This window comes from Lotus japonicus, chromosome 1, assembly GCF_012489685.1.
Source record: "Lotus japonicus ecotype B-129 chromosome 1, LjGifu_v1.2".
Lineage (NCBI taxonomy): Eukaryota > Viridiplantae > Streptophyta > Magnoliopsida > Fabales > Fabaceae > Lotus > Lotus japonicus.
In genome coordinates, this window is record NC_080041.1 from 81602073 (window position 1) to 81622740 (window position 20668).

At 38.8% G+C, this 20668-nt stretch overlaps 2 protein-coding genes across 2 annotated transcripts; one reads left to right on the forward strand and one right to left on the reverse strand.

Annotated features, from left to right (window-relative positions):
* The first annotated feature begins 221 nt into the window (after positions 1-221).
* Positions 222-1585, forward strand: LOC130720204 (AT-hook motif nuclear-localized protein 17). Its single transcript, XM_057570829.1, has one exon. It carries the CDS (start codon positions 470-472, stop codon positions 1319-1321), a length of 852 nt encoding a protein of 283 aa, XP_057426812.1. The 5' UTR covers positions 222-469; the 3' UTR covers positions 1322-1585.
* Positions 1586-11702: 10117 nt separating this feature from the next.
* Positions 11703-19931, reverse strand: LOC130720228 (ubiquitin carboxyl-terminal hydrolase 16-like). The gene is made up of 11 exons (XM_057570857.1): positions 19331-19931; positions 17139-18555; positions 16972-17060; positions 16619-16704; positions 16346-16508; positions 15554-15674; positions 15210-15367; positions 13968-14052; positions 13657-13869; positions 13227-13288; positions 11703-12542 (listed from the first exon to the last, which is right to left on the reverse strand). Exons 1-11 carry the CDS (start codon positions 19621-19623, stop codon positions 11819-11821), a joined length of 3411 nt encoding a protein of 1136 aa, XP_057426840.1. The 5' UTR covers positions 19624-19931; the 3' UTR covers positions 11703-11818.
* Positions 19932-20668: the final 737 nt, after the last annotated feature.

Genomic DNA, 20668 nt, shown 5'->3' on the forward strand with positions numbered 1-20668 from the left:
AAATCAAACCCTGAATTTGATATTTAAAGAGCTAAACTATCTGCCAATTATGTTATATATTTAGTATAAACCAATAATAATATGGTTATTTATAAAAAAAATCTTATTGGTTCATTAAATTGTAAATTTGTAATCCACATAGGTCATTTAGAACCCCATATTGAATTGTTCTTTGAAGAGCATCTTGTTACTCTTTCTCTTTCTATATATACTATAATAAACATTACATATCATCTCTTCACGCTCTTTCCCTCTATTCCTATTCTCTCTCCCCCAACCCAACCCTCTTGTTATTTACTACAACATCTAACAATTGCAATAACTACACCCATCCAAAATCTAAACCCTGCTCCAATCATTTACTATTGTTGATTTCGTTTTCTAATTAGAACTAGAAGTAGTAGAGCAGTAAGTTAGCAAATAGAAAATTGATTCAGAGAGATAAACAAAGCAAGAAGAACAAGAAGCAATGAAAGGAGAATACGTGGAGCAACATCCAAAGAATGAAGCAGCTTCAGACATGTTCTCAAAGCTTCACCACCAACAACAACAACACCACCACCACCAATCACCACACCCACCACAACACATCTTCCCTCACAACCCCTTCCAACTCACCCACACCGCCGCCGTGGACGACGGCGGCGCATCTCAGAAGCCAAACTCCTCCGGCGACGGATCTTCCATTGAGGTCGTGAGGCGACCCAGAGGTCGTCCACCCGGGTCAAAAAATCGGCCAAAACCGCCTTTGATCATCACCCGCGACCCGGAACCCGCTATGAGCCCTTACATTCTCGAAGTCGCCGGCGGAAACGACGTCGTTCAAGCCATCGCGCTTTTCAGCCGCCGCAAGAACATGGGTCTGTCCATCCTCACCGGTTCCGGAACCGTCGCGAACGTCACTCTCCGGCAACCTTCAACCACTCCCGGAGCGACGGTTACTTTTCACGGCCGCTTCGACATCCTCTCCATCAACGCTACGTTTCTTCCTCAGCAACAGCCGGCGCTTTCCGGCGGATTCTCCATCTCGCTCGCTGGACCGCAAGGGCAGATCGTCGGAGGGATTGTCGCCGGCGGATTGATGGCTGCCGGGACGGTGTTCGTGGTGGCTGCTTCGTTCAACAGTCCGTCGTACCACAGGCTTCCCCCGCCGGAGGAAGAGGCTGGGAACTCGGCCTCAGCAGGGGATGTACAGTCGCCGCCTGTGTCCGGTGGCGGTGATGATCAGGCGGCGTCGTGTGGGATGTCAATGTACAGCTGTCAGTTGGCTTCGGATGTGATTTGGGCTCCAACGGCGAGGCCACCGCCACCACCGTACTGAAGAAATCACATTCACATTGGTAGTTTCTGTTTTTCTTTTGCTAACTCTGTATTGTGAAATTATATTATTATTCTATTTATTTGCTTTTTTTTTCCTCTTTTTTTGGTCTGTTTAATTATCTAAGTTTAGTTATATATATAGCTTCAGTTATTAGATTAATAGAAACACTAGCTTAGATTAGTGTTCACTATTGGAATTATATAGCTATAGGGTACTTTGCTTTCACTTTGCCTCCTTCAACAACGATGTTTCTTTTTCTAGTAAGTTTATTGCCTTATTTTAATTTTCTATTGGATAGATATATTTCATATTTGGTTAATTAGAATATTGCCTATGTATGGGATGGGCATGGTTTTTGTCCAAATCAAGACAAATACGTTGATTGCAGTTGATAATTGAGAATGATGTTTTTGTTAACCCTTCATTTCCACTTTCCACCCTCTTGAGTTAATACTAAGAAAAAAAGAAAAATGAGAGTGATGAATGAAAATATAGGAAATGGATGAAAATGATAGTATTAAAGAAAAAATGGAGTGTAAAAAAATCATTATTATCAAAAACACACCTAATACTCATAAACACACTTAATACATTGAGAATTAAAGCTTCATTTAACTCTCATTTAGTTGGAAATGAAGCGAAGAGTAATGACAAACGAATTGAATGAATGAGAGTAACTCTTTACATTGGAACTATATGCTTCACGTTTTTGTTTGTGGTGAGACTCGATTTCCCTTATGAATGGGTTTGGTTTAGTTGGAGTGGAAGGTAGTGTCAGGATAATGGGATGGTGGAGGAGTTGCTTTGAAATTTGTGACTTAGTGCAGAGCTGGGTTTGGTAATTGGATGACGATAACACCTGCCACAAACATGGTGTGATATGGATGAAGGATAGTTTGGTGGTCAATATAATTCATTGTGCAATGCTGAGTCTTTATCTTTCTTGATATGGATAAAGTGAATAATATGACAGTAAAGAACGTGGCTAGGGTTGTGTCTGCACGTCTCTTTTCAGGAGCAGCTATAGCTAGCCTAGCTAGCGGTTCGGTCATCTTCTGCAGCTTTGCTTTATCGAATAAGTTCCATATTGATGATAGCACTGCACTGCACTCTGAACAACCTCCTTCCTCTACTTTATTTCTCTTCTCCACTGCTTTAAAATATATCTGATCAATATCTGTACTTTGTTTTGTCTCTTTCTCCTGCTATCTGACTTTGAATTGATAAAGGTAAAGACTAACTTCAAAAAGTAAATAGATCTTCAATTTCACTTCCTACGACTCAACTGGGCATCATCTTTATACTTTATTTATTGCATCACCATCGGATATATCTTTTTTTCCTTGTAGCGGTGACCTTATCAATAATACTCGATGACAAGAAAAGAGGAAAATGACCATTTTGTAATGGATTTTTATTCATTTACATATTATGTACTTCCAAGTTTGGAACTCCAAACCCGGTTTGGAGGAGAGCTACACTTTTTATGGACTTGGCCGAATTGATCACTTGAAAGGTTATATGTCATAGAGTAACAATTGTATTAAGCTTTGACCAAAAAAAAAAAAAAATTGTATTAAGCGTGAGAGCGGCTGTAAATGTAATCTCCTCATAAAACCAAACTTAATGCAGTTTTAAATTAATAATGAATCATGACACCTTTAATATGTCATAAATTTTGCAATAAACCATTAGAAACTCTTAGCAATCTAGTGGACAAAATGAGTTCTTATAAAAGAACTTGGATTAGGAGGGTAGGACATCTTCACTCGTACATATCTTGAGACTCAAAACTAAGTTTTTTTTCTTCATATTTGGTCTAATAAGAATCAAGCAGAATATGAACTCCGCAAACAAACCATAGTTCATTGCTACGACCCTTTTTCTTTCGGTCATGGTGATGGATGTTCTTGTGGCCGCCGAGAACTTGGGTTGTGAAGGGCTTTGGAGGCTAGTGGTTCTCTTCTGCTAAAGGTGCATGTGTAGGGCCTTGGAGGCAAGTGGTTCCCATGATGTTTGTATTGTCTTATGCGAAGGCTCTGACCTCCCACGACTCATCTTTTGCTTCTTCACAGTGCTTCCTGCTAGGGTTCCACATCGATGAGGCATAGGTGGAGTTGGGGTTGTGACGATGATGATGATTATTTTTGGATATGGATCATGGACACAAGTCTTATTTCCGTTCAACCATGTATTGTTACCGAGCTGTAAGATATGTGGTGGATAGATTGGTGATGAGAATGAAATTGGGGGAAACTGATTAAATATGTCAATGAGGTTATTATTTATGGGGGCGATCAAGATAAAATGAAACTTGTAAATTAAATAGAATGTTTTCGATGGTGGCAGCTTCTTCATCTTCATTTCGAAGATGATACTTCGCTATATGTCAATTTCATTTTCTGGTTTGAGAGTGTGAACTAGGGTGTAAGTGCAACCACACATTTTTCTAGTAAAAGGAAATGTCAATTTCTTAGGGAGGAATTTATTATACACCTCTAAAAACTTGTGCATGGTTGCACATATGCTTTTTGACCTGCAATAGGAAGTTTAGCAGGTAATTTGTATTTTTTTAAAATAAAAATATTTAATATATTATGATATAATTAGGGAAATAGTTATTAAATGATAATAGTTAATGGTCATCATCATCTTCAACCAAATTCCTCTGTTCCTCCTTCTCCACCCCTCCCACCCAGCCACCGTCCATCACCACCGCCGCCAACGATGTCGCTGTCGATCATCACGATGTCGCCGTCGATCATCACGGCAACACATTCGTCACCAACTCCGTCGGGAACTTCATCTGGAAGGTCACCCCCGACGAACAAGCCTCGATCTTCTCTAGATCCCTGATGATCTCGCCGGCAAACACACCTACCGGCAACGGCGACGATAACAACCTCCTAGGTCTCAGCGGGATGACCACGTGCGGTGGTGGGGCGGCGGTTTCGTTGTGGTCGTCGCGCCTCCATCTTCTTTCTTCTGCTGGATCTAGAACAGTGGGGTGAGGAAGAGGCGGTCGCAGGAGCGGAGGTCGTAGGCGGCGAGGGCGTTGAACGGAGGGAGGGGAGGGTGGGAGTGGAAGACAGAAAGGAGGCGGTCGCGGAGTGGATCGACGGCGAGGCCGAGGGTGGAGGCGCCGTCAGGGAGGAGGGGTCGGTGATGGTTTCGACGACGCCGGTGTTAGAAACGACGGCGATGGTGCGTTGCCGGAGGGATCCGAGGAGGAAATGTTGGGCTCGTGGGTATGCTCACTACTGTTGGAAAATTAATTTTTTTGAGAAATTTTGTGGAATCAACTATTTGGTAGCCTTGGTGCGGTTCTTCTCTTTACATAAATTAGGGTTTCCTTTTTCTTCTTTCTTCTGGGTTGGATTGATGCTGGCCGGAGGTTTGCAGAGAGTTGCAAAGGTTAAGAACATTTTGGAGATGATGGAGTTTTTTCCAAACCCAGAAGAAGGATCCAAGCTTTTCTCAACCCCTGAAACAAAAGATCCAAATTTTTTATGTCTGCAGTAGATGAAGAAGAGAGGAAAGAGATTATTGGTTGGAGGTGGAGGAAGGAGGGGGCGGTGGTTGTCGTGGGGTCATGGAGGTTTCAGAGAGATGATGGCTGGGTGGTCATGGAGGTTTCAGAGAGATGGTGACTGAGTCAAAATTTCAGAATTTAATAGTGGAAGATGAAAAGTTTAAGGATTAATTTTATGATTAAGATATTTTTTCAGTTTTTATTTTTTATTTTTCAAAAATACAAAAAACCTGATGTACCAGGTCAAAAGCCAAATGTGTAACTCTACACAATTTCACCATAATAAATTTTTCCATTTCTTAGTATGGATTTGCACCACTTTGTCGCAGTTGAGAAATTTGATATAACTAAGTTAGTGGGCCCAACGGAGAAATCGCCACCCCACACAGGATAGTGGGGGAAGAAGTAGCCTCCGGAACAATGAGCGATTGGAATTTTGTTCATGATCTCAACGTCATTGCTAATGTGACCTTTTACAAAATTAAATTATTTACGGCGTTGCAAAGTCAAACAAACACTGTTAAATATTGGATATAAATATAAAATTACATAAAAATGAAAAGAATAATGTGAGTTCCCACGTGCTTTTTATTGACCACCATTATTAGGTTATGTCTTTATTTCATACTCCATCCGTTCTAAAATATAGGTAGCATTTGAAAACCGTACAGAACAGGACACAGCAGAACGGAACATAACGGAAAGGAACAGGACAATAATGTTCTGTACACTGTGTTTGATAAATACATCACGGACAAATGAAAACCATACAGTTAATTACACATATACCCTTATTAATATTTTAGATAAGTATTTTAAAAAATTGTTTTGGATAGAATAACTTTTTCATATCATATTACATTTTTTTAAAACAAATAAACATAAAAAATAGATTGAGTAAAAAGATTGGAACCGTTTAGATTGAGTAAAAACTAAAAAGATAACACATTTTAAAAATAAAAAATAAAAAAACCAGTTTCAAAAAAGAAAAAGAAAAAAGAGGCTTCTTCCCCAAACATAACGCTGCAACAACAGCTTCAATGAATCAATGGCCTCTCCCCTTTCATGGCTGTTTCCTCTCACAGCCAAGCAACCTTGCTCCGCCACAGCCACCGGGAAGCCTTCCTCCATCAAGTCGCACCTGCATCGTGCGCAACTAGTCCGGCATCAGACCTCCGCCACGCCGCGACAAGAGACCATCACGCCCAATGGCCAGATCCGTCGCCATGGATGCTCAGGCCGCTGCAAACGAAGCCAAATCGTGAACCGTGTAACCTAGATCTCTTCCTGCACCACACATCCCTCTCCCTTATGCGATTTGGCCACCCAGCAGTGCATGGTGGTTCCGCTGTCGAGGTCGGTGGCGACGGAGCGGAGGCCGGCGTGGCGAATGAATGACAGTATAATCAGTCTCTTGAGGCGGAAAGGCTGAAGATGTGTGAAGAGGCAATTTACTTTTGTAAAAAAAAGAAAAACGAATATGAGAAACAGAGATGGAAGGAAAGGATAAGTTAAGGAAATATGAGAATAGATTCAGGGTAATTTTGTCTTTGTAATGAGTGTTCTGTTCCGTTCTCTTCCGTTCCACCCTTTTTCATGGAACCAAAATGTCCCGTTTATTGAGTCTTGTGTCTTGTTCCGTTCCATCTTAAAAACACGACAAACGTGGAACAGAACGCATATGTCCCGTTCCGTCCCGTTCAAACGTGTATACCAAACGCTACCATAGGTTGTTTTAGGTTGTGCACATTGTTTAAGAGTTCATTAATTGATAAATATTTTGATTGAAATACCCCTATTTAAAGTTGTTTATATTAAGGAGAGAGAAATGTTATTGTTGGTTAAGTGGATAGTGAGAGTTGTGATAGGTGAAAATTGAAGGTGATAATTAAGATATATAAGGAAGAAAGAGAGAAAAAATGCATTGGTTTTACAAAACAACTTAAAATTTTGGAATATAGTACAAATTCTAAAACAACTTACATTTTGAAACGAAGGGAGTAACAAAGATCGTTTCATAACAATGACGTTCACATTATTAAGTTATGTCTTTTCATTCTCTAATTAATTAAATAAAGGGGGGGAATCACATTATTCTTTTCTCTTGCTTTTTTCCTCTTTGATTTCCATCATATCAAACAAAAATTAATTTCTTGATACATGCATGTAATGTAAGTTGAAAATATGTTGCCCGAAGACAAAAATTACTCCCAAGTTGGATTGTTCCGACTGATCTGCGCTTCCTTTCTTGACCATTTTCCTCTTTCTGCGCTCCTTTAGCTGGAAATCCATTCAGTCAAGTGCTTTCAGCTGCTGGTATCAATCATATGATCAAAAGAAACTTCTGAAGTATATGCAACTTGTAGTTTTTGTGTTGAATTTTAATTCAAAATTTAACTTTTGTATATTTTCTAAGAGAATATACGACAAACAAAAAGATAGCAACACATATAAAGCAAAGTACTAATCTTCATAGCTTCATGCTCAAATCAATAGTAGTATCTTAAGAACGTGGGAACCTCCCAACCCGTGGCCACCACAGTTCAAACTCAAATGTTTTCAACCCCGTGTGTGGAATATAATACCACGACACCTAATTAATGATCATCTTCTCGTTTTATGTTGACTATATATGTTGCTTCTTTGTGGGCTACTAATTAATCTACCAAGAATTGTCACTCAAGTTTTGTCCACTTATTCTAATTGTAATTTGTAGGTTGCACAATAATATTTCACTGGCTTTACTATCCTCAGCGAGTATACATTTCATATTTTATAATTTATCTTAAATATCATTGATTCATTTAAAATTATGATAATTTAACATAAACTTTATTTATGATCATTTAAACAATTTCATTTATTTATGTCTTTGATGGATAGCTCAAGTGGTAGGAGTCGGGGACATATGGGTTGGGTAGGGGGTCCAGGGATCGATTATTGACGGGTGCAATTTGTTTTTCCGATGTAAAAAACAAAACAATTTCATTTATATGATAAAAAAAAGAGGGGGAAATTGCAGAAAAAGTGATCTTTATATAATTTGTTGCTGCATCTTATGTTTGTAATTGCACGCGTGCACAATTAAACAAGCAGCTTTAGCTTTGTTCCATTATGTGAATATATTATGATTCAAAGAATTGAATCTTCACAAGGCTAATAAAATCGGCATTCAATATAGTTAAGTGAAGCTTAAAAAAATCAATATGTTATATAAATTTGGGTTAATCGTCTACTTGGTCCCTGTCTTTGTCTCGCCGTCTGAAATTAGTCCCTCCCCGAAAAATTTGCAAATCTGGGTCCTCTCGTTTGCAATAAGTCTGGAGCAAGTCCTCGCCGGAGCCCGGAGCTCCGGCGAGTGATGAATTGGCTCGCTGACTGGGATAAAAACGCTGACGTGGATTTAAAAAAAAAAATAGAATTCAGATTTATTAATCCAATTAACTAAAAAAATCTAATTAACTATCTAACCCTAGTCTAATTCACAAAATCAGTTTACCAAAATTAAAAAAAAAAAAATTGGTGAAGTTAAACACATCCGTGTTCCTGCTCCTCATCTCCATGTTCATCATCTTCATCTTCTCCATCACATCATCTTCTTCCTCATCACCTCCTTCAACAGATCCGTGTTCCAGCTCCAGCTTCTTCACCCGCAACCCTCCCTCACCCGCAACCCACCCTCACTTCTTCCAAAACAGAGCTTCTGAACCCATCCCTCCCTCACCCGCGACCCACCCATGAAACCCACCCCCACCCAGAACCCATCGCAACCCACCCCACCACATGCAATCCAACTCAACAACAACAATCAAACTCAGCAAATTGACGCACCAGATCTCTCGAGTTGGAAATCAATAGAGGAAGACTCCCTCACTCTCAGACTCAGATCGACGCCCAAGATCGACGCACCAGTTCGAAATAAGAAATGGGTTTGGTTTTGGTGGCTGGGTATGGGTGAGTTTGCTGAGTTGTTGAGCTTGTTGGAGGTGGGGGTGTTTTTGACAGGATTCAATTTTTCCCAATTTTTCGTTTCAAGATTCGATGAGCTTTAGGGTTGATGATGAGAAATTGATGATGAGTATGAAAGGGTGTTGTGGGTTTTGCTTATGCTTCTGAGTTTGTCTTGGATTCATTCGTGATGTGATATTGGGGGTGTGGTTGCTTGGGGGGTGCTATGATTTCTGGTTACTCGCATCGTGGGCTTGTTGACAAGGCGAAGGAGCTCTTTTCTGAGATGAGGCATGAGGGCGTGGAACCTAATTTGGGTTGCGAGTGAGGGTGGGGATGGGTTTTAGGGGATGGGTTCCTTCTTCTCCAACCAGGTGGTTGTTGCAGCGACGGAAGATGATTCAGTTGCATTGGGTTGTGCAGGGTGTATCGAGGAGAATCAGAAGCGGTTGCGGTGTTGTTCATGGCTTCCACCCCTCCATCTGCTATGGCCATCCGTTTCCTGCGGTGCTGGATTTCTTCTTCCATGGTTTCACTAACTGGGGCAGCTATGGTGGGGATTGGGGTTTTTTGTTTTCTAGAAATTGATTGTATTTCTGGGTTTCTTAGGGTTTTTTTTTTCTGTTATCAAGAAGAAGAATAAAAAGATGAAGAGGAGGAAATGAATTTCTGGGTTCTACAGGAATTGGGAAATTAGGTTTTTTAATTGGGGGGAAACAATTTATGTTAATTAGATTATTGTTAGTAAGTTAATTAGGATTAGTTAGTTTTTAAGGTTAATTAGGGACTTTTCATTGAATAAAACTAATTTGTATTTTATTTTTAATTTTTTTTCCCTTGACACGTCAGCGTCATTCATCCAGTCAGCGTGCCTATTCATCACTCGCCGGAGCTCCGGGCTCCGACGAGGACCTGCTCCAGACTTATTGCAAACGAGAGGACCCAGATTTGCAAATTTTCCGGGGAGGGACTAATTTCAGACGGCGAGACAAAGACAGGGACCAAGTAGACGATTAACCCTATAAATTTCAATAATGTTTAGGTAAGTTTAAACCGGCCGCCACTGCCTGCAACTAGACTAAGATTACTAGAAAGGACAAGAAAAAGAGAATTCAAAGAAGGAAGAAAGGGTCTCATCATTTGATGAAACGATAGCGATATCTATCTATCCAATGTGTAATTAATATTGTTCTGCTAGGCGATATACAAGGTGGCCCAGCAGCAAAATTCCAATGGAACTATATATTGTGCCCACAATATTTAACCCCCATGCATATAGATAATTGCTGCACATGCATCTTATCGATTTATCGCCTCCATATATGCATGTGCAAACCCTTGTTTGTATATGTGTGTGTTTTCTTTGTTTCTTTTTTTTTGGATAAGCGCTTTCTTTGTTTCTTAACAATGACTAGTCCTTGTTTGTTGCCCATGCATGCATGTATTTATCCTCCCTCCTTTGCTGCATTTAGAAGAAGAAAAAAAAACGTAACCTAATTTAACTTGTGTCGGTGAACAAGTAGCTTAGCTATGCATGCATGTACATATCCTCCCTCCTTTGCTGCTAGGGCTACGCTTTTATTTACTTGTTATTTTTAGTCAGCCCTTGGTTTTCCATTTCATAGCTTAGCTATTTTTTGTAAATTTAATTTTAGAAATTTCATATCTTGATGATTTTACTTTTGCTTCTTTCTCTTTCGGTTTTAAATTTTTTCTTTCTAGCTATCAAACACATTTGGTCGACAAATATTCATAACATTATCATTGTCGCACGTATTTTTGCAAAAAATATTATCATAAAAAAATTAAGTTAGACATGTGAATATTCTCGAACAGTGAGGCTTTCAAATATCTTCTTCTTTCTATCTCTTTTTATGGGGTTTAATATTAGGGTGTAAATAAAAAACTATATCGAAAATTTTCGCGAGCAAGAACATGTAATTAATTTAAATTTTTCAATTACATGGCTTAACTTTTATTTAAATGCTAAATTATATATTTTAGTTTTGTCATAATTTAATTAAGATTAAACTAAAAGATTATAAACTGTACCCGATTTTTAAACTAAGAATTTTCAGCCGCAAAATACAAGTTGTTGTCAACTCTAGCATGCATAGGAGAGGAGTGGTTATAAAGTTTAAACAAATTAAAGGTTTTAATTACTTTACTCCGCAACTGGTTGTTGCTTTCTTCGACAGGACTCCCTACCTAAATTGTTTCTGAAAGCCACATTGTTCAGTTCACACATAGATAGGCGGTGCAAGTAAATCCCTGACTTTTCAATTTGTAGCTCTTCTAGATATTATTGGTCGCATGCATGTCTTTACAACTCTAATGTTGATATGGCTTTCTGATTTATGATGAATGGAAATCTTGTCTTTTCATTCATGCAAGAAGAAACACACGACAAAAGTAATGCACGCCAAAGAAAAAAGAGACATACACAATTAGGGCCAGCCATCAAACTACTGGGACATTTATTTCCTTTCCTCTCAGCTTTCAGTTCTCTTTAGATCAAAGAAATGAACGTGCAATAATGGGAAGAGATGGAATTAGTTCGGAAACCCTAAACAAGAAAAAGAAATTAAAGACAAATATAAGCTTCAAATACTATCTCTGTCTCATAGTACTATATGCTGAACCATGTTTTTCCAATTAACATTCAGTATATTTATTTACAATATGCTCTTTATATTTTAAAATTAATTTGTAGATAAACTTTGTTACTCGTGAATTAATCATATTTTTCCAGTCCAAAGTAGACAAAACCTTATATTCTAAAATTAATTTGTAGAGAAACTTTTTTAATTTATGAATATGTTTTTCTTAGTCCACTGGAATTTATATTACTATTACGTTATAAATTCCAGTGATTTTCTTTTATAAATAGTTACAGCAATCTATACCTACATCATGGTAAGTTATTGGCAAAATGATGTAGCTAATTTCTTTCCAAAAGAAATGCCACATCCAAGATTACATTATGTACGGCACCGTAGCTGCCTATTGATTAAAACTCAATCTGTTCTCTTCCTTGATTTTCTACATGATAAATTAGTGTTTACATCATTAAAATGGTCAGTTCTTAGTTTCAGAAACGAGTCAGTCTCCCTACTACTACTACTACTACTACTACTGCTGCTGCTAACCCTACCACTATCTAACTTTCTATGCAGTGAACTGTCACCTACCCCTTTCCTCTCAACATCCATCTCTCTGCTCCTGTGTGAAGGACCATCTATCTCAGAACTTGAACCTGTGGGAATTCGCAAACCAGTTGCAACTGGAGAAACTGAATCATACCGGTCCATATCCGACAGGGGCGAATGTCTGAAGTTCAAGGGGGATGAGGAGGTTGACGATGTGTCAGAATCCGAATTCCTCCACAGGCTACTCCAGCCACGTCCTGAATCACCAAAAATATAGTCAGAGAAGTCATCAATGCTGGTTGAATCACGCCTACTTTCAGTACTGCAAGATCCTTCATCAGAATTGCTGCTGAAAAGGGATGAACTATCACTTGATGAGTCTTCTTGTAAAATCCCTTTCAGTTGGTGAAACTTTGAATAGAAAGACTCTAAAGCGGGTGAGCCATCTGGAGAAATCGAACTACTCATAGCAGCACCAGAACTTATAGGTACATGTCTTGCTTTCGTTGCAAGAGTCTTTCCATTGACTTTGCTTTTCGAATCTGGGGATAGTATCCTGTTCCTGATTAATCTTGGAGCCCTTGGCGAGCACCTGAAAGGTGATTCAGCTGGTCAGAGAAGCTGACAAGAACAATATAATCAAAAGAAACATCGATTGAATCCACCCGCACTACTGATTATCCGCAATAGTGCAAGAGATGAATAACCGTAATACGCCAGTCGGACTATACACACTCATTGATGAGATATATTACATTTGTATTATATTTCATGATAAATTTTCAAATGAATGTACCATAATGATAAAATTTGCTACGTATATTATACATATAATAATTATTTATTATTTATATATCACAGCATACATAATTAACTTCATTTATCAGTTGTAAATTGTAATATTATCATAGTCAATAAATATTAAATTAATAAATAAAATGGTGACATGTAATATTATATCAGTTGTAAATCCTGGCTGGCTCAAGCACTAAGCCTGTGAACCCTATGTCCCATCCAATTATTTCTTCGAGAATAATTTCTATGCCATTCAATCACATCCTTCCATTTCCTATTTTAAATATTATTAAATTCAAAATTAATTATGAGCTAACAAAATAGAGGGTTGTGATTGAATGATTGTGTAAAACTTAATTACACCGTCAGTGCACAGAAATTAATCTCTATTTCTTATCATGACGAATTCCATTTTGGTTGAACCATTAAATTAGCCACTTATTAGATCATAAATCAATTCAAAAAAAATGAGGTCGGTTACCTTGCATAAAAAAGCATATAAGCTCCTTTCGTTAACACTCTCTCAGATTCAACAGCTGTCACCTGCAAAACAAACAAGATATCATCAGTGTCACTAAGCAAGTCCAGACTCTGAGTAAGTTCTGTGGATGCCCACATCAGAAGGAACTCTTTCACATACATCTGACAGGAACTTGACAGTTTTTTGTAGAACATTGCCATTTGACTACCTTGCATGATGATAATATTTCACAATTTTATTGTGAAGATGCAAAGGTTAAGGCTTTTGTTTAGGGTTTAGGGTATCATAGAAACCCTCAGCACATGCATGTAAGAAAGGACCATGAACAACTAATTAAGAAAAACAAAAATATAGAGAAGTACATTGAAGAACCAAACAAAAAAGAGAACTGCTCTGAAGATATGGAACAAATGGAAACTGAGAGACTTACCACACTGTCATCAACCTTGAACCACTTGTTTTGAATATTCTTAACATAGCACACATAGTGACCAGAGAAAGCAGCATTCATAATATCCAAGTGAACAACTACCCCATACAATCTGTATATGGGTGATTTATCACTAGTCCCACTCACAAAAGGTGCCAAGTCAAGTATTTCAGGAAATTGAATAGGCTTGTTGAGTTTGCCAAATTTTCCGGACTGCAAAACATAAGCAACAAATGTAAGGTAATTTATGTAACAGGCTGCAGAAAATATGAACAAGAACAACTTGTCTTTGAATTCAACGAGTGAAGTACCTGAAATCTCTTTAATGCAATTGTAAGAACATTGGGTGCCTCCGAAATTGTCAGCTTCTTCTTGGCCTTCTCATAAGATTTACACCTTAAAACAGAAATAGTCAATTAGTAATAAGGAAAATCATTTGAGTCTACTACTCCAGAATCCAAATAATATTCCAGAAGCAATTGCATGCCAAACGGGGGAAAATAAGAGTAAAAACAATAGCATTACTTTTCCTTTTTACTGTTAGAACCCAAAATTTTGTGAAAAGCTAGTGTCACAGCTTGGTAGCCATAATAAATAACAACTTTGGGCACTTGATTGGTATATTGTCTCGCAGTTCAATCATCAATGGAAGAAAAGCACAGTACCATATTTCACAGGTCTAAACTTGGATGAACAGCCATGATGAAATGAAATCAAAGAAAAAAGAGAAAACAATGAATGGGGTTTTCCTTTACCAATTTAACTGAAAGATCATTTAAAGCATTTCCCCATGATTTAATACTGCTAAAGGAAAAGGATTCATATAGGCCCAATGGAGGTTTGCCATGTACAGGCTCCTCTGACTCTCAGGATTTGGCACAAGCCTTAACCATTTCCCTTATTTTGCAACATAAGAGTCATTTAAGTATTATCATCCCTTTTTGTCATCATCATGTTTCTTAATAAGAAGCAGGATTAGTTTTATATATATATATATATATGGGAGGGAGAGGCTGTCCTTCCCTTTTACTGGATACAGGTAAACTTGTGAAGAAATCAAACTCTAATGTCACCATTAAGAACCCTTGGTATGAAATATTTCCTCTAATCCAATTTAACGTCATGCCAGCAAATGCACAATATCCTCTTATGCCAAAACTTCAATGCAATCAAACACCAAGACCTGTTATGCAAAGTTCAAAGCTAATTCTTTTGGAAACCCTGATTCCTGTTTACTTAATCTACACTAGAAATCTTCAGTCGTCCAACTCTTAGTCTCTTACAATGAAGAGACAGTTCATAGCACCCAAAAAGCTGCAGATCAAATCACAAAACGCCCTAACCCCCATTACTCCCTAAAAAAAACTTCCAATTCCCCTAGTTTCTCAGTCAGTCTTTTTTTTCATGACTGGTCTTGGTTTATTTCTAGTTGAGGGATCACCAGAGTCTACCATGCATGTAACTGATGTAACTAGTCTCCATATTAACAAATCTAAGTTCCTGTCATATGATAGGATTGAAAGCTTTCAAGAGGACCCCAAAAATCAACCAACCTGTCACAGTGGTACTTGTTTTCTCCATCCAAAGCCTCGGTGCTTGTAAACCGCCGAAGGGCCTCCACTAGGGTGGTTATCTCCCCTTCAATCTCAACAGTCAGATCCATCATCCTTTCGTGACGCTCAGACTTCCCGCCACATTTCATGCATTTTATCTGTCAAATATGAGGTGGATGTTCATTGTCCTTGTTACTTTCAATCAAGAGATGCAATAATGGCAGTAAGAATGACTTATCTATTACAAAAATCAGCCAACACTGTATTTCACCTATGCCTGGGGGAAAGGAAAAAAAAAAACAGATAGGTTGGCAATACTTTTCCAGGTAGAAATATAGGATTACCTTTGATCTAAGGTAGCCTCCAAATGTTAGACCCATTAAAGTTGTGTCTTCTTCCAATGAACCTGATGCTTTAATCCCAGCTTCCACAAGGCAAGCCGATTGCATTGTATCAATAGCATGCCTGTCAAGTGTGTAATATGATTAACTTACAGGGATTTAAAGGAGAGAAAAACAATGTTAGGACCCCATTGCAAGGTATGGGACTTGAGTCCCACATTGGAAGTATGGGATTCTAATGTGGGGTTTATAAGGCCTTGGGCTCTCCAACTACAACAGCTAGCTTTTGTGGTGTGGTTCTCCCAAGGTTCTTATCAATGGTATCAGAGCCTTCCACCATGTCTCTGAGCTGCAAACGAGCGGCGCGGGTGGTGACGCCGGCATTGCAGTGTTCGCCCGGGACTAGTCGTGGGGCTAGTGCACAGCCAGCCCGCGTGGGCGCCGGGGCTGCGGAGCGTGGTGGGATGTTAGGACCCCATTGCAAGGTATGGGACTTGAGTCCCACATTGGAAGTATGGGATTCTAATGTGGGGTTTATAAGGCCTTGGGCTCTCCAACTACAACAGCTAGCTTTTGTGGTGTGGTTCTCCCAAGGTTCTTATCAAACAACAATGCTTGGGGGCAAGATTGTTGTAACACTAGACAAAACTATGTGGCAGTCCATTCCTCAAACTAACTCCACAGTAAATGGTGATTGTTTCTTAGTTTTTTAAATTTTATGATAGATTGTACTGAAATTCATAGCTCTTTTGCATCAAATTTTTTGTGCCATACAGTATCACTCGTGAAAAATACCTCAGAAATTCATGTGCATCTTCTTCTCTGCCATTGCCAAGCTGACTCCCAATGCTCTGTAATTGAGAGAGTATGCCAATAGGAGACAGGGGAGATTTCGTGTCCTTTGACTTCAAAATCAAGCTTTCAAATTCACAGGTGAAACACCTTTTTTTATTTGCACCTGAAATTTACATAGGAAATATTTTACCCCGGGAAACAGTCACAATAGGTGGTACTAGAGTGATAAAGCACGTGACAATTCAAGGTTGGAAACTCTGATTGCATACATACATGATTTAGAATGCAGTCCTTGAAGCAAATAAGCAGTCAGAGGTGGTGTAAATGCTAAGCACTGAAGAACAGCATTAGCATAACAACTGCAAAAACAGAGGATAATAATTTTAAAAATCAAATAGAAAATTCTACACAGAACAATGTTTAAGAGAAATTGATTTTACAGGAAAATTCAACAGCCTGACCATTCATATTATTTTTTTAACAAAACGGGGAAAAAAATCCAATCCTTATTGGCAAGAAAAGAAAAATATACACCCCCCTTAAATATATGGCAAACATATAATCCCACCTACAAGCATGAAGTATTTATCCTCTAGCACTGTTTATCATAAATAATTTCAAATTACCTGTTTCCACAATTTATAAGACCAAATGGGCGCGACTCCACCTTGTTCAAGTTATAAAGCTTGACAAATAATTCATATGGAAAAATACCCTGTAACAACTACAGAAGTAAGGTTACAGTGCTTCGAGGCCAAAAATAATAACACAAAAAGATCTGTTCTAGACGAACCTTGTCATTGTATCTTCCAGCAATATCATTACCGACAGCTAGTGGGAAGTGCTTTGACAAATTGGATCCCCTAAACTGATCAACTACTTTCAATACAGACATTTTCAAGCCGCTCTTAGAATTTGCAGAACAGTTAGCAACCTTGGAGGAAGTGCCAGATTCAATGCCATTCTTCCCATGTTTCATACTGGAATGTGAGTGCCTTTCAGTTCTAGAAGCTAAATTAGAATCAGGTTCACCTGTCAGGCTTCTAATATCAGTGGACTTCAGGGTGCTTCCATGGTTTTCCACAACACGATTTGATACCTTTGAGCCAGCTGATTGCGAGTTATGGATGCTAAAAGCATCTGCACAAACTGAATTTTTGCCAACACTAGAGGATTGAGAGGAGAAAGAAGGTAAAGGTGGCCCAGAGCTGTCTTGAGATTCCAATTGATTAGACTCAGAACAGATAGGAGTATTATGGCTCATAACATTGGACTCTTTGCTGTTGATCACAGAGAGATTCCTCATCTTTGAAGAATTCACGCTGTCATTCGCTGATGATACTGATCCTGGTAGTGGCAAATTGTTTCTAACAGAGTTTGGAAAAGAATCATTAGGCACAGAATCCTTTGCCTTGGTCCCTAGTACATGCAAAGGAGGTATGCCACTGAATGAAAAGTGAAATGAAGATCCAGGATCAGTCTTATCAATGGTGTCATCATTAGCATTAGCTTTAATCCCTCTCAAATCAAGAGTTTTATCCCAAAATCCAGAATCCACTGTAGAATTCTCAATTTTCGTCCCCTTTGACATACTCAAGCCTGAAGTCACATTTGATGCAAGCTTCCTCTCTTCTTTACTAAAACCAGGTGTAATATGATTTAATTTGTGCATTGTGGAAAAATCATCTACAGAATCAACCAAACTTGCAAACTTTGGTGAAGAAGACATGACTTCACCCATGCCATTATGACCTGAAGTTTTATCAGGAATATCAAGGGATGAAACAACAAAAGTATGGGCCTCTGATTTCTCATGCTCATTTGAGATGACACTCTCACAGGTAGAGGAATCATCAGATGAATCACTAGAACTTGGGGAAGCAGAGAATCCAGAAAATGAGTTACTGGATAATTCAGAATTAGAATCGGTTAGATTTGCCTCTGCAAGGGACTCAACTCTAACATCATCATCCTTTCCTAATGAAACTTCAGGAGAAAAGCCGATATCAGAAACCGAGAATCTTCCCGAGTATGTTTTATGTTCTGTACCTTCAATTTCAGACTTCTCACAATGGATTCCAGAGTAGTCTTTCTCTGCTACCTTCTTGCGAAGATCACTTATCACATCATCACTCTGGTGAGTTTTGCTGGGAAGATGACACTCAAATTTGTGACCTTGACGCCAATGAACTGTTTGACACTCAGAAGAACTGAAAAACATGAAAAGCTAACATATCTGAGACAGACATATTATCCTTACAAAAGTACACAGACAGAAATACGTAGAAGTGAAGCAATGCAACGAAAACCCAATTATACAGATTCACAGCCAGCTCAATGCCTCAATCATTCAACACAATATGTAAATGGGGTCATCAAAACCTATTCTCCAAACTAGAGAACAAAAAACAATGAAGAAACCTTTTTCTTTCAAAAGCACTCTATATTAAAAACATCTGCAACCACAATCTCGAGCCGCTACCAAAAGTTGCAGGATGAGTTTTATTTTTACTAGCAATAAAGATCATTGTATACAAAGAAACAGCCAACTGATCCCATCTCATGCGCGTTAATTATGTTCAAGAATGAGACACACTGCGGAGGAGCTCCCAGCGATTTTGTATATTTATCTTTGTAGATCATACTAACTAAATATAAATTTAATTTTAACCCATTATGGTACTCAAAATCAAGGTTTCAGAGTTCTCTCCAATAGCATCAAAACTGCAATTACAGAGCTGCATCAACCACATTTCTCCGCAATTTCAGCAATATCAAGCATCAAACCATGGATACACTCAAGCTAACAACATCAAAATTAACATAATTTATAAAATAAGTTAGTAATCATGAGAGAAAACCAGAATCCAAGCCACATCAAGAAAGGGAGAAAAAGTTGAACTGTTCAACACAGTTTGGATAATTCGAACCTCTAGATAGCAGGAACAAAAAAAAGAAGGGGGAAATTTTGGAGGGAAAACGCACCAGTAACGAACGGATTTGCACTGAGCGCAACGCTTGGTGGCGGGGAAATAGCAGAGAGCGCATTGATGGTTGTTATGCGCAGCAGAATCCACCACCTCGCCGTACACAAACGAAGCCTCTCTCTCAACCCTGGCAGTTTCCTCCGCAGCAAGAATCAACAGCCTCTGGATCTCCTCGCTTCTAGCCACCGACAGCTGCCATTTCCGGCGAATCACGAAACCGATCACGGCGCAAACAACCACCACCACCACAAGGACCAGGCTCGAAAACCCTAGATCCCCGGTGACACGCATTTATCCCCCCTCACACATCCAGCGACACACCGCTAACACGCTACTACATCACCGAGAGAAGTCCCCTCAAGTCAAACCCAGTCTCGGCGGTTGCGTTGATCGGACGGTGACGGTTACGGCGGCGCAGAAGGCCGTGGCGGTGAGATTAACGAGGAGAGTCGAATTTGGAAGATGAGAATTGCATTGTTGTGTTGTTCCGTGTTCGCAAGTAAACTCAAGATGCTTACTGAAAATTGAAAAGGACGGAGCGAATGTGCGAAACGCAAGTCTCGTGGTTAGATTCGGACAATGACTACAAGCAATTCGGTTCGTTCCGTTCGAATAAAAAAATAGAGAAAGAGAGAGAGAGAGAGAGAGAAAAACGCGGTAAATGCTAATAAATAGGGTGAAAGTAAATGAATTATTAATTTTTTCTTACAGGTATCTTTTACGTGAGATAATTATATTCGAATCAGGATCATTCACATAATACGAGGCTTACTCTTCCGGTGCGACTTTTCTCATCCACAAAATTCGAACATGTAAATTGTAATCTTGATTTAGAGGAATTAGACATGTAATGCTTCAACCGAGTAACAGTGAATTATATATTAATTATTGAGAGATTGGTGGTGGAGGAAAGGAATTTGTTTATTGGAAAGTGTGTAAATGCAAATAAATAAGGTAAAAGTAAATTTATTAATTTTTTTCTTTCATGTACATGAGATAATTATGTTTTAGTCGGAAATATTTACATAATGCGGGGTTTACTCTCCCAGACCTAGTGCGACTTTTTTCATACAGAAGACTTAAATACCTAATCTCAATTTAGAATAATCAAACATGTACAACTTCAACCGACATAATATAAGTAAATTATACTCCTATTAATTATTGGGAGATTGATGGTGGAGGAAAGGAATTTGGTTGTTGGAAAGTGAGCAGTTTTTCATTCATATCATTCTTCCTTCCTTCCTCGTCTAATGTGATATTGGGATCTCGAATCTCGAAACGGGTTCGGGGCGGGTTTGGTTTTTACCTGCTGAGACGCACGTGAGTGGGGCCC

What these genes read in the sequence shown, in the direction of transcription:
- LOC130720204 (XM_057570829.1), top strand. Translation starts at nt 470, where the DNA reads ATGAAAGGAGAATACGTGGAGCAACATCCAAAGAATGAAGCAGCTTCA.
- LOC130720228 (XM_057570857.1), bottom strand. Translation starts at nt 19,623, where the DNA reads ATGCGTGTCACCGGGGATCTAGGGTTTTCGAGCCTGGTCCTTGTGGTG. An exon ending in TGCAAATCCGTTCGTTACTG is followed by an intron (nt 18,556 to 19,330) that starts GTGCGTTTTCCC and finishes CATGTTTTTCAG; the next exon opens with TTCTTCTGAGTGTCAAACAG. An exon ending in GATGCACATGAATTTCTGAG is followed by an intron (nt 15,675 to 16,345) that starts GTATTTTTCACG and finishes CACACTTGACAG; the next exon opens with GCATGCTATTGATACAATGC.